This window comes from Helianthus annuus, chromosome 6 (genome assembly GCF_002127325.2).
Source record: "Helianthus annuus cultivar XRQ/B chromosome 6, HanXRQr2.0-SUNRISE, whole genome shotgun sequence".
In the NCBI taxonomy this organism is placed as follows: domain Eukaryota; kingdom Viridiplantae; phylum Streptophyta; class Magnoliopsida; order Asterales; family Asteraceae; genus Helianthus; species Helianthus annuus.
Genome location: NC_035438.2, coordinates 20,317,774 through 20,334,420, shown reverse-complemented (window position 1 = coordinate 20,334,420; position 16,647 = coordinate 20,317,774). Strand labels below are relative to the sequence as shown.

The 16,647-nt window shown below is 34.8% G+C and overlaps 2 protein-coding genes and 1 long non-coding RNA gene across 3 annotated transcripts; all 3 read left to right on the top strand.

The window, feature by feature from the left end:
• The first annotated feature begins 5,060 nt into the window (after window positions 1–5,060).
• On the top strand, window positions 5,061–6,515 carry LOC110944486. The gene has a single exon (XM_022186151.1). It carries the CDS (start codon window positions 5,061–5,063, stop codon window positions 6,513–6,515), a length of 1,455 nt encoding a protein of 484 aa, XP_022041843.1.
• A 6,162-nt stretch (window positions 6,516–12,677) lies between these two features.
• On the top strand, window positions 12,678–14,034 carry LOC110864919. Its single transcript, XM_022114085.2, has 2 exons — window positions 12,678–13,656; window positions 13,785–14,034. The coding sequence occupies exon 1, from the start codon at window positions 12,678–12,680 to the stop codon at window positions 13,626–13,628; it is 951 nt and encodes a 316-aa protein (XP_021969777.1). The 3' UTR covers window positions 13,629–13,656; window positions 13,785–14,034.
• Window positions 14,035–14,721: 687 nt separating this feature from the next.
• Window positions 14,722–15,209, top strand: LOC110863825. The gene is made up of 2 exons (XR_002549395.2): window positions 14,722–14,826; window positions 14,894–15,209. It is a non-coding gene; the product is annotated as an uncharacterized LOC110863825 (long non-coding RNA).
• Window positions 15,210–16,647: the final 1,438 nt, after the last annotated feature.

Here is a 16,647-nt window from a genome sequence, read left to right as displayed (position 1 = left end):
ATAAAGGATAAACGGTTTATCCCGAAAAACCCGAAATAACTTTAAGTAATTAGCATATTTTCTACATATAGTCATATCTTTTAAAAGGAACTAATAATCCTTTCCTATTCCATGATGCAACCAATCATATCTTCTAAAATTTTTAAATTACTAATTCCATCCATATCTCCAATTTTTAAAAGTTTAAAATCATAACATATATCTTCAATTTAATACATAATGTATGGAGTTAAACATGTTACAATTAATAATTTGTTTCTAATTAAAAGACATGAACATTTTACAATTTATAATCTGTATTAAATTACTATAGAAGAGTTGTATTATAAAATTGCTTTTGTAGTGTTCGCTAATAACTAATATTGATATTTTAAATTTTAGAAGGTTGTATTTATTTGTTAACCTAGTTCATTTTCTAACCCAAAACCCGATCTAACTCAACCCGTTCTAACCCAAACCATTAAACCCGAACACCGAAGAAACCAAACCTAGAAAGGTTTGGTTATCGGGTTAAATATTTAGTTTTGAAAACCCGAAAAACCCGAAGCGAAAAACCTTGAAATTTCTGAATATAAACACAACTGTTGCAAAATAAATGATATTTTCTAAACAATTACTATACATTTGCATATTACTTTGTCAAAAATGTCAAACATGGATTGTAGATGCATATGAATATTGTCACAATAGATTCGCGCACATCATGTTCATTTCTACACGAAAATGAATATCTCGTCAAAGTGTTATTATGAATTCTTTAAAGATAAACTCTAATATTGTGTATTTGAAGCATTCATACTTAATGAAAATCTTTAAAGATAAACTCTAATACTTTAATTTAAAAAAACATTTTTGCAATCTTTTATCAACTAAACTCTAATATTTCAATTTAAAAAACATTTTTGCAATCTTTAATCAATACATTTTATTTGATATGTTTGGTATGGGGTAATGGAGTGGACGAGATAATGGAATGGACGGGAGAATGCAATAGATCGTTACAATTCCATGTCTCGTTTGGTTACCATGTGTGAATAAAATAAATTATTATTGTGTATTGTTTAGCAGGCAAGAAAAACGAAAGAATAAAATCAGCGGTGAGTGGTGGTGGTGGTGGTGGTGGTGGTGGTGGTGGTGGTCGGTGGTAGTGATTGTGGGTGGTGGTCGGTGGTAGTGATTGTGGGTGGTGAGTGGTGGTGGTGAGTGGCGGCGGCAATGGGTGGTGGTGGCAGTGCGGCGGCGACGACGAGTGGCGGTGACAGCGACGACAGCCGTTTTATTTTCTCATTCCTGAATACCAAACACTACCTAGTTTTATTTTCTCGTACGACATTCAACGTCTAAGACTTTTTACAAATTCACTAATAATTTTTTTTAGAGTTAATTACTGTTTTCGTCCCTGTGGTTTGTTAAAAATCACTATTTCAGTCCTCTAGTTTAAAAATTGCGATTTCAGTCCCTGAGCTTTCACTTCCGTAACTATTTCAGTCCCTGTGGTTTCACTTTTGTAACCATTTCAATCCATTATTCTGTTAAGTACAGGGACTAAAATGGTTACGAGGTGGACTAAAATGGTTACGAAAGTGAAACCATAGGGACTGAAATCGCAATTTTTAAACTAATGGACTGAAATAGTGATTTTTGACAAACCACAGGGACAAAAACAATAATTAACTCAACAACTAGTAGGTTACCACCCGCGCTCCGCAACAGGTTTTAAACATAGATAAAAAAAATAAGAAAATAGCAAAGAGACATTCTGCATGTTGATAAAAAAACTACGTCGCGTTAGTATATTTGCAAGTCACAGAAAAATCACATCGTTGTATACGAAAACCATGTTATTTGAACAAATTTACACCAAGGCGCAAATAAATATAAGCATGATCGTCGCGCATATCATCCAGGCGGTTTACATATATATTAATTTTGAAACATTCAAGTGCGTCGTAGCGGTATAATTAGAATTTTATACAACATTAGTTTTGAAAAGAAACAAAATATTTTATAATGATCGAAAACCATAAAAACGAATGTCGACACTTGTTTCGATAATAGATAACATCGATATTGGTACCGATGTTGTTCACTTAGTATCTGTCCGGTTCATCTCGTTACTCGTATAGTACCTGCAATCAGTATATTTTACAACGCAAAAAAAATATATTCTGAACACAACTCGGTCTATTACGGTACCAGTTCTCAGTATAGTTACCTATAAAAAATGTTAATTTACAACGTGTTCAATACACAATAGTGGTATGATGTTACCCAGAAAATAAAATCGTATTTTACATTAATCGGAAACTATAAAAAAACGAACACCGGCATTGGTTCTAATAATACCAATGTTGTTCGATTTCTATTGGTTATGTTCGCCACAGTACCAACAGTCGATATAGCCTAAGAGATCAAATAATACTTTGTTTCCACACAAAGTAGTTTCCAACAAATTTATGTCAGGGTATAAAGAAAAAAAGTAAATTAAACACGTGTGCGTATTCAACTTTTTAAAAGAGCTAACGTATAACGAACTCAGTTTATCCAAGAAAAGTTAGTAAAAAAATAAATGAGTTAAGACCGCATGGTGTGGGGCTTGAAACGGGGCATGGGAAGTCTCTGCACGCGCCTATGGTGGCGTGGAAGTGACGTGGGGCATGGGGCTTGAAGAATTCCACCAGCGGCGCGCGGGGGGGGGGGGGGGGCAAGTTTGGTGTAGATGGTGGATTTTGATTGGGGGGTGGAGGGGCCTTAAGAATTCTACAACCACCCCATGGTTTTTAGAGCTTAAAAAAGCCCATGCTGTTGACGTGACAAACACGTTACACTTCACACTCACCCCACACACCATGTAGTCTAAAAGCGTGTATTATTTATTACATTATAGTTGACTGCAACGGTTGGTGGTTATACTTTATTTTCGTTCATTATCTCTTTTGTTTCAATAAAATACAACAAGTCTTCGTCCAATAATTCCATGTCTACTAGTTGCATTTGCAAATCCTCGAAATTTCTACATAATATAAAAATCAAGAAATTGTTTTATAAAACATGCAAATTTCTATTTTAACTTGATATATGGCATGGGTAAGATAAGATAACATATTAATCTTTTTCAAAAGAAGTTAAATAATTAAAAAAAGAAAAAGAATTAAATATTATATGTATATTGGTTGCAAACGTTGGTTGTTTGTTGTTATCACAACCCGGCCGTGCAATTTGGTCAACTATTTGATTAAAAAAGTGCTTCCATTTTTGTCTAAACAATTAACACCACTCATATTACTTGGCTAAAAATTTCAATCTGCATCTGATTGTTGTGAAGATCTTGTTTTTGGGTTAGTAAAACTACATTCTTACTTATCCTCCTCTTGTTCGGATACCTGATATATAAACTTTTGCACATTAACAACAGATTGCCACAAAAGAGATGCTTATTTTCTATTTTCTAAACAATTACCATCAGTTTACATATTACTTCACCTAAATTTTCAAACATGGGTTCATATCCTGTAACTTATTATTGTCACCAATATACCTTTTTGAAATTCCTTTTGCCTTCGGCCGAGTGGGTTTTCCCCGGAATTGATGGCTCGGGTATGCATTCAACTCTAACATTATGGAGGAGGGGGTGCATTTGCTTGATTAAGGGGATCCCGGGATTCATTTGCTCCAATAAGGGCATCCTAGGATGCATTTGCTCGATTAAAAATATCCCGGGATGCTTATCCGATGATTTAATTGGCCATAAAAAAAACATAAAAATTAGTAATTCAAGCAAGCACTTGTAGTAAGATGAAAATTTTATTTTCTCAAACTACTTTAATTAGTAATTCGTCACCCATTAGACCATGCGTAGTGGTAGAAGGTTATAATGCCCCCACCATGGGGCATTATACGACACGTGGCGTCCTAGTTAGCAAGGGGGCATTATAGCAAAAGTGGTGTAGTGGGTATAAGACCCCCCGTAACGGGGCGTTTTTTTTAAAAAAATTTGCAAAAAAACGCCGGATAACGCCGGAACCCCCATTACATGGGGCGTTTCCGGGCGTTTTTTTTGAAAAAAAATGGTGGTGGCGTGGTTTTAAAAACGCTGAACAATGGTTTGAATGCCCAATCAATTGAGGACATGTGGGTTTAGAGAGAGATGGGGTTGTGGCCGGATTTTTTTGGCCGGATTTTTTGGCCGGATTTTTTTGGCCGGATTTCTGGGTTTGCAGGGTTTGCAGAAGGGAAGAAGAATGGGAATGAAGAAGAAGAAAGGTTTTTTTTTTAAACTTTGATATTGACACTTAGGCCCCTATACTTTTAAACTTTATTATTTTCTGTATTTTTATTTTACTTTCTGTTTTTTATTTTCTGTATTTTAATTTTCTTTATTTTTAAGTTCTGTTTTTAATATTTTAGTATTGTATTTTTTTATGTTTTAAATTAAAAAAAAATAATTAGGAAATGATTGCATGGGCATTATTTGAATAATGCCCCACTACACCATTTTATGGTATAATGCCCCTTGCTGACTGGGCTGCCACATGGCGCAAAACGCCCCATGGAGGGGGCATTATAATGTTTAACCATTACGCATGGTCTTATGATTGATATCTCAAACCATGTATTTTGGAAAAATCAACTATTTTAAAAAAGATAAAGTTCATTTATGTTAATTTTTAATTAAATCACATCTTTAATTAATTTATGCTATTAAAGCTCCTTTTTACTATAATAAGGATTTTTGAATGCAGTGTTTATCGTTTATAGATCGACGTAATAGTCTTTTATCTTTTATTCACAAAATGGTTAATTTATGTTAATACTTGAGCTTCAACTAATAAAATATATAAATTTAGATGTTACCAATTAAATATATGAATTTTAGATGCTATAGCACAAGACTCAGTCAATGCACTATTTCAATACAGAAAGTCTACGTCCATCAGTGTCTTGTCTTGTCTACTCAACTTCATTTGCTGCATCCTTTAAATTTGGTAACATTAACAGAGATTCTTATTTTCTAAACAATTACCATCAGTTTAGACGTTACGTGGCCAAAAATTTCAGACATGGGTTCACATCCTGCAACTGATTATTGTAATCAAAATATGTTGCCCGCGTTGGGTGGCTGGGAACCATATATATTTCGACATCAATATGTTCCACGTCCACTTCCATATGTTAACCTCAACAACCTCGATGCCAAATCTTTGTTCGATTTCTGCAAAAATGTAAAAGAATGTGAATCCAACTCAGAGATGGAGGATATGTATAGCTCACCTATGGTGTTAATTGGGATCTATATCTCAGTAGCATCTGCAATTTGCATTCTTGCCATGGCACTCGATCTTTTGAACGGTTTCAGAATCAGAAAATTTTGGTTTCCAACTAAATATTTTTCCCTCAACGCCGCCTCTATCACAGTGATAGCAGTGGCTATGAAACTACCTGTTGATTTGACTAGTCCAATGCGAGGGACGGTGGACCAAACTGGCAAGCTTGGAAGCCTGGCCTTTATGTGCACAATGATGTCTAACTTAATGCCTTCTCTAGCATCTATGGACAACAAGTCACTTCTTGCTAATATCACAGCTTTATCCATTCTCGTCATCACAGTGATTGTGAATAGTTTCATTCAGATTAGGACTCATGTAATTCTTCCTGGTTTCATGGTGGTAGCATGCATCTATATGGGTATGTTACTCTTCTTACTAATAATATTGATCTCTTCTGCCATAACAATTCCAACCTCAAAGAAAATTTTAGAAATCAAGTATCAAGCCATTAGCAAAACAATATTGATTGATCAACATCAACAAGAAAACCTTATATCTACTGTTGATAAGCTAAGGCAACTTGTGAAAAGATATTGGATTATGGCAGAAACGGGTAGCCCTCAATTTGTGATGGTGAGTAATCCATTATCTTCTGCATCCAGCATAATTTGTGTACTTAGTATGCTCATATACTTGCTTGTAGCATGGGTGAGATTTTGGTTCAATGCTTCTATACTTACGAATGACAGTCCAACATTGAACTCCGTGTATAAGTGGTCAATGGTTATCATTGTCGTTACACAGTCCATTGGAGTTGTAGTGGGTTCCATTGCCCCGGTATTTAGATGTTTTACAGTTTTGAGCTTCAAATCATTGAATAGGAACCATTTGGTGTTTAAAGTAGACAAGTATTGGACTCAAAAGTTGTCTGATTGGAAAGAAAGTCGAATAAGTTTTTTGTCCACTAGGCGTAGATCAAGAGCTCTTCTTCATAACTTGCAAAACCGGATTTTATGGTTTTGCATTGGATTTCAGAAGGTAGTTGTAGTCTCATGCAAAATAATAGGGCTGCTTTCCATTGTGGTTGTAATCCCTTTCGTATACTTGTCACGTTGTTTCAGCTCAGTGAAGAGGATGTTGTTTAATACATCCACTGCCTCAAGCAGTGGGGAAACAAGCAGTGGGGAAACAAATGAAGACCTCAGCAAATATGTTTTGTTAGTCGAAGATAATTGTAAAGTTTTATGAATCAACAACAACAAACAATAACACAAGAAATAGCGACAAAAAACAGTGACAAAATCTTATTTAACCAACCCAAAGAACTTTACCCCCCAAATACCCAGAGGATCTTACCAAAGTAAGATCAACAATACAAGATACAATCTGTACAAAGATGATCATCAACAGATGATCATCAACAAAGAAATACAAACAAAATACAAATCAAACCAAATGAATATACTCTCAGATACAGATGAGAGTTATTCACAACCAATTTACAAAAACCAAGAAACCCTAATCGGAGCAAACGAACAGAGAGAGAGATGAAGACTTCAACTAACTCCAATAATGAAGTAACACTTCCTTTTATATGAAGAAACTTTAGAACTTCCAGACTAACCCATATCTCCAAGCAAGTGAACAAAATAGTCCCTGTATTTACACAAAACACCCTCCAGATATTTTGTTATAACCGACTTACATAAGCCCATATGTAACAACCATCAACAGCCCAAATAACAGCCCAAATATATAGACCAAACGTATAATATATAAGCCCAACCAGATGAATGATATAATAAGAAATGTAAACTCAAATGTTTTTAACATCCCCCCTTCATTCAACTGGTTTAAACAGGTCAACAAGACCCAGTTTTTCACAAAATACCTCATGTTGATCAACACTTAGACCCTTTGTAAATATATCTGCAAGTTGATTTTCTGAATCAACTTTGACTGGATTAATAATACCATAAGCAACTTTTTCTCTCAAGAAATGAAGATCTAACTCAAAGTGCTTAGTTCTTTCATGGAACACAGGGTTAGCTGCTATAGACAAAGCAGCTTGGCTATCACAGTTTAATAACATAGGAAGTTGACAGTCAACATTTAACTCAAACAACAAATTTTTCAACCACATCAATTCACATGTAGCAGAACACATAGCACGATACTCAGCTTCAGCTGTAGATCGTGATACAGTGCTTTGTTTCTTACTTTTCCAAGAAACAAGGCACTCTCCCAAAAAAATACAAAACCCAGTTACAGATTTCCGAGTAGATAGGCACTTAGCCCAGTCTGAATCAGCAAATCCATACAAATTTAACTTATTTGACTTCTTAAAAGTCAACCCTTTACCAGGATTTCGTTTTAAGTACCTTAGTAATCTCAAAGCCAAGTTTAAATGCACTTCTTTTGGCTTGTGCATAAACTGGCTTAGAAACTGAACAGTGTAACTAATATCTGGCCTTGTCAAAGACAGATATATTAACTTTCCTATCAATTTTTGAAATCCGGTTATGTTTTTAAGATCTTGCTGATTTTTTTCAAGTTTAGATGTAATTAAAGAACTTTGTTCAATCGGAACACTAACAGGCTTACAACCAAGGTACCCAAACTCACTCAAAAGTTCAAGACAATACTTTCGTTGACTTAGACACACAGTTTTGTTTTCATACAAAACTTCTATACCAAGAAAATATTTCAAAATTCCTAAGTCTTTAATTCTAAAAGTTTCATGCAAAATATGTTTAATACGCTTGATTTCAACTTCAGAATTACCAGTTATCACGATATCATCGACATAAACAAGTAAAAACACAGTTATCTCAGATTTAGACATCATAAACAGAGAATGATCACACTTACTTTGCACATAACCATTTTTAATTAAAACACTTGTAAGCCTCTCATTCCACTTTCTAGGTGCTTGTTTAAGTCCATACAAGGACTTAACAAGTTTACAAACTTTGGTTTCACTTTTTGAATAATAACCTTGAGGAAGTTTCATGTAAACATCCTCACTAATAGTACCATGTAAAAAAGCATTATCTACATCAAGTTGGTATAAAGACCAACCATAAAACACAGCAAGAGTAATAACAGTTCTAACTGTTACCATCTTAACAACAGGTGAGAATGTCTCACCAAAATCAAGTCCTTCTCTTTGGTTAAAGCCTTTGGCAACAAGCCTGGCTTTAAACCGTTCAATCTCCCCATTTGATCTATATTTTACCCGATATACCCACTTACACCCAATAGGCTTTCGACCTTGAGGAAGATCAGCCAAAATCCAGGTATTATTCCTGAACAAAGCATCCATCTCTTTGTTCATGGCTTCTACCCATCTGGGATCACTAGCAGCTTCCTCATAAGTTGAAGGCTCAATAGTTTTATTAAGAGTAGAGGTAAAACATCTATTTTCAACAGATAAACACGAATAACTAACAACTTTGTTCAAACTATACTTAGTTTTACTATTTAACACATAGTTTTCAAATCTTTTAGGTAATACAGATTTTCTACTTGACCTTCTAAAAGAAGGACTTGTTCCCTCAGATGGGTTAACCTCTTCATTTGAGACACTAGTGCCCTCTGCCCTACCACATCCTTCACTACTACTACTTCCAGTTCCAGGATCAAAATGTTGGTGATCAACATTAACATTCTCTGGAACGGCAGATGTAGAGGGGACTGGTTGCTGATCACCACCAGAAACCTCATAAGGTTTATGACTCCCCTCTTCATCATCGGGAACAGCAGAACTGACTGTTAATATTTCAGCATTATCAAAAAAATTTAAATGATTCAATTCAGTTGGAAAACTACTATCAAGATTACTTAATCGTTCAGACTTAAAAGGAAAAACACTTTCATAAAACTTAACGTCTCTAGAAAAAAATTCTCTTTTATTATCCAAACTCCATAACTTGTAACCTTTTTTAACATTTGAATATCCAATTAGAACACATTTTTCTGCGTTAAAAGACAACTTATCTGAATCATTTAAAATCGTGCTAAAACATAAACAGCCAAATACTCTAAAATGTGCAAGAGAGGGTTTAAAACCAAAAACTAACTCATATGGACTTTTTCCTAAAAGCACAGAGGAAGGTAACCTGTTAATTATATAAACAGCAGTTAACAAACATTCAGACCAAAAATTTAAAGGAACTCCACTTTGAAACAACAGTGACCTTGCCAAGTTTAAAAGATGACGATGTTTTCTCTCAACCACCCCATTTTGTTGTGGGGTGTAAGAGCAGGTAGTTTGATGTAAAATACCTTTGGTCTTACAAAAAATTTCCATTTTATGATTAACAAACTCTGTTCCATTATCACTTCTAAAAACTTTAACTCTTTTCTTAAACTGAGTAAGAAGAAGTTCATAAAAGCTCTCAATGTTTTCAAAAACTTCAATCTTACTTTTTAACAAATAACACCAAACAGTCCTTGAAAAATCATCAACAACAGTCAAAAAATATTTGAATCCTTCCTTACTAGCAACTTTATATGGACCCCAAACATCAAGATGAATAACATCTCCTACACCTTTTGACTTATGTTCACTTAAAGGAAAAGGACTTCTAACTTGTTTAGCCCTATGACAAGTTTCACACGTTTGTTTTGTAACATCAACAATACCTAAGTCATTTTTTAAAACTGACAAGACCTGGTCAGCAGGATGACCAAGCCTGCTATGCCACAGATTACTGTTGTTCAAACTGTTAAAACAAAAATTAACAGAATTACCACCTTTGTTTATAAAATATAATCCATTATCCTGTTTACCAGTCACCAGGATTCTCCCTGATTTCGAATCCTGAAGAGTACAAGTATTTTGATTAAAAACAACAGTAATTTGATTATCTCTAGACAACTTATAGACAGACAAAAGGTTAACACTATAGGTGGGAACATAAAACACATCAGTTAATATAACATTCTCAGCTAGTTTTATGTTACCAATTTTAGAAACTTTTGCCTTAGTACCATTAGGATGAGACACAAACAAATCAAACTCAGATACATCAACACTGTCAAACATATTTAAATCTGTTTTAACCATGTGTTGATTGGCACCTGAATCACAGATCCAGTTACAATCAAACCCAAAATTAATAAGACTAGAACAACAAACAAACTCTCCTAATGAATTAAAACTACAGTTAGACTCACCTCCCATGTTAGAAGGCTGAGCATCAGAACTGGTTTTTTCATTAACAAGACTCAAAAGTTTAGCCACCTGTTCAGGAGAAAAAGGAGAACCAGCAATAACAGATGACATATTTGTTCTACTATTAGATACACTTTTACCACTTTGACCTCCTGGTTTCTTCTTGGAACCTGAAGGAAACCCAACTAACTCATAACATCTATCAACAGTATGACCCAATTTATTGCAGTGAGTACACTTAAAGTTAGGATTTGGACCCCTAACTTCTTTTCTTTTTTGTTCAAAGTTCTGACCAGTTTTAGAAACAAAAGAAACGTTCTGAGTTTTGGTTCCTACACTAGAATTTCTATGAGATTCCTCTCTAGAAACAATTGAAAAAGCAACTTTGACTGAAGGTAATGGCTCTCTTGTTAACAAATTTGTTCTAACAGGATGATATACATCATCTAATCCCATTAGAAACTGCATAAGCTTGATTAAAGTAGAAAAGTCATTGTAATCTTTAGCTGCTTGACATGAACATGAAGGCAGTTGAAGCACAGCATCAAACTGCTTCCACATTGTATTCAGTTTGTGATAATATTCAGAAACTGAACTACCATTTTGAGTAATACAATTAATTTTTTTGTACAAATCATATACTATTGAGCCATCAACCTTGTCATAAGTTTCTTTTAAATCTGTCCAAACATCAGAGGCTAATTTAGAAAACACTTGTCCTAAATATAACTCCTCTGAAACAGAGTTTAACAACCAACTTAAAACTACTGAATTACATCTGTCCCACTGACTGCTTAATACTTCATCCTCAGTATTCTTTTTACACTTACCATCAATGAAGCCAAATTTATTTTTGGCTTCTAAAGCTAGTTTCATAGCACTAGACCAGACCCTATAGTTTTCAGTTCCTTTTAACTTTATACCAACAATAGTCAAGGAACTCGAATCACTAGGATGTAAGAACAAAGGATCACCAATATCCAACTTGCTTATCAAGGTCTGAGAGGACCCAGAACTATCACCCTTATCACTCATTTAAACAAGACAGCAAACACACAGAAACAGATGCAAGCAAACAGACCAACAAAACAGAACAAATACACAACAACTAGAAACCCTAAATGGCGAAGCTGAGTCAGTGTCAAGATTTCAGGTTCATCACTCACAGGTGCCTGAACATGTCTTAACTCAGAAGCCTTAACTCTATAACAGATAATATTGCCAAACAAAAACACCAAAAAGACAACAATGTATCACTAACAATAACGATCAAGAAAACACCAATCAAACAATAACAAATAAGTGCCGATCCTCACTACCCCGACTTCAACTAAATCAACCAACAGAAAGGAAAAGAGAGGAGTTAGAATGATCTCACAGTGGGTGCAAGCACTCCCAAATAATACCAGATCTAACAGATCTGATGTCAGAATCAACAAAAAACTGGTTAGTTTGCCCTAAATCTTCAAGGATTTAGAGACCAACTCAGCTCTTCAACCCAACAATAGAAACCCTAGGAAGGGTTTTATCCTTTCAACCAGACTTCAAGATCCAGAAGATCTCAACAGATAGAACCAGATCTGCAACTAATAGCAGACCTACACACAAAACAACACAAGCATCAGATAAACCAGCGGAAACAAGAACGGATCAAGAGCTCAGAGCTCTGATACCATGTAAAGTTTTATGAATCAACAACAACAAACAATAACACAAGAAATAGCGACAAAAAACAGTGACAAAATCTTATTTAACCAACCCAAAGAACTTTACCCCCCAAATACCCAGAGGATCTTACCAAAGTAAGATCAACAATACAAGATACAATCTGTACAAAGATGATCATCAACAGATGATCATCAACAAAGAAATACAAACAAAATACAAATCAAACCAAATGAATATACTCTCAGATACAGATGAGAGTTATTCACAACCAATTTACAAAAACCAAGAAACCCTAATCGGAGCAAACGAACAGAGAGAGAGATGAAGACTTCAACTAACTCCAATAATGAAGTAACACTTCCTTTTATATGAAGAAACTTTAGAACTTCCAGACTAACCCATATCTCCAAGCAAGTGAACAAAATAGTCCCTGTATTTACACAAAACACCCTCCAGATATTTTGTTATAACCGACTTACATAAGCCCATATGTAACAACCATCAACAGCCCAAATAACAGCCCAAATATATAGACCAAACGTATAATATATAAGCCCAACCAGATGAATGATATAATAAGAAATGTAAACTCAAATGTTTTTAACAATAATACACAACTTGCTAAAAGAACAATGAAACGAATTTCAGAATCTATGAATCGGTTGATTCAAAAAGCTGAGAAGAAACAACATAACAATCTTCTAAAGCTTCTTGAAGAATTTGTTAGAGAATCTGCTGCATTGAACGGCGTAGTGACGTTTGATAACGATCAGTTTCAATCTCCACTTCCTGTTGAACATGTTAACAGTTGGAGCTTACCAATAATTAGCTTAACATGCATCGCAGTTGTTATCCCGGATATTCGTCAGGCAAGAGTTGACAACTTGTTCAAAAGTGTTGGTGAGGGTCTTTTGTACACTCATCTAGTGGAGGAAACCCTAAATAGGGAATCTGTGTATGTGAATATTCGAAGGGCAACCGTGACATTGTGGCATGAGGTTGAAGAAAACTGCAAGTGGTTGGAGACCACTTTGGAAAGAAGTGCTTATGAAGGAAAAAACTCAAGAACTCCAAAAGATATTATTAAATTGTTTGCTCATAGTGCAGAGAAAATTCTAAATGAATTTAACAGAAGTACCGATGGAGAACGGGTGGAGAAGGAAAACCTTCCTCGGAAGGTAATCGTTGCCAACTCAATATATCGCATTGCAAAAACAATCTTGCATACGTATGAAAGCAACGATTTGGACATTGTTGAAGACGAGTTGTTTACACGACTGTCTGGCATGATTGCAGACATAATAGTTGCTTGCTTGACCAACATACCACGCGCCACAGCAATGAGGTGCCATGAGAGTGCAATAGAAAAACGAGAGGCTAGTGTTGCGGCTGCAGTCGACCTTCTTGGACGGACAACCAAGATAATAGAAAAGCTTGAAAGGCATGTACCGAACATGGATCAAGATAAGATGGCATATATCGACCAATGGCGTATTCATTTGAGGCAACCTTAGAATTCATGGTCTTTCATATGGATCCAAGGTAGTTTTCTTCAACTTCTATATCTTATAAACAAAACAAAAAAAAAAAAAAAAACAAAGAAAAAGAAAAAAAAAAATTCCTCGTATGTGTTTACTTTAGTCTTTGTTTTTTGTGCTACTCTTTGAAAGGTGATGCAGTTCAAGAAATTAACCGCTTCATGGACGCTTTGTTGTCAAGTGCAAGCTTCAAATATAATGATATTAGAATGCATCGTTACCATGTAGTTTTTTCTTTAAAAAATGTATTTTACTTCTATAGTTTCTCCATTTGATGTTATTTGCAAATTACGTGTAACGAGTTGATATTAACCCGCGTGACGCGTGTATCGGATGCGCGGTTTCAGTTTCTTAAATGTGATGCCACATTATACATACTCATATTTTGGACTTTCGTATATAATTAATACTGTATCATGAATATTATTAGTTTTAACATAAAGCATGTTTTATTAGTTAACCTGATTATATGTGACCAAACTAACCATGAAGTGAGAATAAAGCATCAATAGGTTAATGTCATAAAGAAGACCATCAAAGAAGAAAAAACTTTAGAAAGACGTTGTTGGAAAGATAGAAGAAAAACTTAAAAAACTTAAAAAAAAAAAAAAAAAAAACAATACACAATGAATTTTTTAAAAGAATGTTGAAGAATGAACAAGAAGACTCCACAATATCAAGCAAATCGCAAATGAAAGCATAAGTCTAGAAGTTCGTCTACACAATTTTAAGTTCTTCCAAACATCTAGAGATCTAACGAGGGAAGTGCATTTGCTTATTTATACTTGGGCTTTAAGAAGATGTTATGAAAGTGTATAGTATGGTACTATGGTTTGCGGTTAACAAAAATTGTGATCTAAAATCAAAATTAATAATTTAAACTTGTGACTACTAATAAAAATAAAAAATATTTCAACCTCTTCCAAATAACATTAAAAATAAAAGTATTAAACTTCTGTGGATCAAAACAATCTCACCGGCCCACGGTCTACCTCCTATTAAACTGTTATGGGCCTGATAGCCCAGTTCAGTTTGGGCTTCAAACAATAAAACCCATCCCGTTAAATACAATTGTAAACCTAAATCTCTTCGTTTATTCTCCAATTTCACCACTAGAAGCAGCTGTTGAGATTATTATCAGAGCTACTCGTATACTCAAAATGTTTTATTTTAGGTAAACTTTGTTTTAAGTATTTATTTTTTTTCCTTCCGTTTCTTTTCTACTAACTTGGTAATCTCAGGTGATTGTTGATCCGCTTGTCAAAGAGAACATCGACTATGTAGCGAATTTGTTGACGGTTTCAATTTGGGGGCAACGGTTTCACCAAAGAAAATATTCTATTCTAGGTTTCAAACTTCAAAGCCCAAGTTGTGCACTCTTTCTTGGTTGGAATAAAGGATCTGTTGGCCGTTCAAAAAACAAACCAAATTCATATCATTTGTATTCCTGTTTAATCTTAATCAGCAACCTTATTTCTAAATTTGCTTTTCCATTTTTATGAAATATTTATTGTAGTGTCATGTTATTATATTGAATTTTTAATCATATTCGTATATTTTGTAATTACATTTTAGTTAATACAGTTTAATGTTTGTAAGTTTTAGGAAAAATTACAAGTTTTGTCATTTATCTTTATAGTACTTTACAGGCGGTGTCCTTTTTTTCAAATGTTGACAGGCGGTGTCCTTTACAAGGAATTTTGTTGCACGTCTTGTCCTTTAGCACTAACCTGGTTAAATTTTCTTATTAAATCTGATCATGTGACTTGCATGTGAGGGTATTTTTGTCATTTCACCTTAAAAGACTAAATATGTAAATAACTTAAATCTACCATCACCACCAGCAACCCTCCTGCCACCCTCCTACCACCGTGGCTAGCACTAGCCACCACAAAATTTGTAATTTACTCCAAAAATAATCTCGAACAAGACAAATCCAACCACATATTAACCTGTAAATATGAACAAATCATATTTAAACTATTATAAATTAATTTGTACTTAAAAATCTGCAGGGAACTGATTCAAGTTGAAAGTATACAAACAAATTAAATCAAAATCTTATATCCAATATAACATGTCGATCTCAAAATCAAAGTCAATTTGTAAATATGTACAGAACATACTAACTACTTTTGTAATCAAGAATTAACATACTGAATCAAAATCCTTTTATCCAACAAAATCACGACGCAAGATGCCGATCTCAGTCACAAAATCAAAGCGTCCATTTCCAGATCTTAATCCTCAGATCCACCTTACATTTCGCACCAGTAGTCGCCGCCGTCGTTGTCGTTTTTCCGGAAGGAGCCACTGTCTTAATTCTGTCACACGTAACCTTAATCGGCAACTTCTTCATCTTAAAACTTCCGATCTTCGCCTTCAATTTTGTGTCCAGCGGGATCTTCAACGGCACTCTTTTTATTCTTCAGATCTGATTTCAAACCGCTATTATTATCCAAACTATGTCCACTCGCCGGCTATGTCTGATTATGGGGGTGGGAAGTGGCGGCAGGTAAGAGAGAGAGAGAGAGAGAGAGAGAGAGAAGAGAGAGAGGCAGGTGAGAGAGAGAGAAGAAAGGGCAGTAGTGGTAGTGGTGGCGGTGGTGTTTGATGGTTGGTTGTAGTGGAAGTGGATGTTAGGAGACGGTGATTCTAGGGTTCCAACGATGGTGGGGTTGGACAATGGTGGTGTTTGACGGCGATTGTGGTGGCAGGTGGGTTAATGTTGGTGGTGAGAGGTGGGAGGTGATGGTGGGATCTGTAAGAGTGTGGTAAGAAAGAGAGAGAGAAACTGGGGAGAGAGAGATAGTCGTACGGATAGAGAAAGAGGGTTGGTTATATATAATAATAATATATTAATAATAATAATTTTAAAAATGTTTTGTTTTATTTTTTAAGGAAAAATTACAAGTTTTGGTGGGGTGGAAAGACATAATTACCCTCATGTGTATATCATGTGCCAAAAATTAACTGAGTTTTTTTAACCAGGTTG

What these genes read in the sequence shown, in the direction of transcription:
- LOC110864919 (XM_022114085.2), top strand. Translation starts at nt 12,678, where the DNA reads ATGAATGATATAATAAGAAATGTAAACTCAAATGTTTTTAACAATAAT.
- LOC110944486 (XM_022186151.1), top strand. Translation starts at nt 5,061, where the DNA reads ATGGGTTCACATCCTGCAACTGATTATTGTAATCAAAATATGTTGCCC.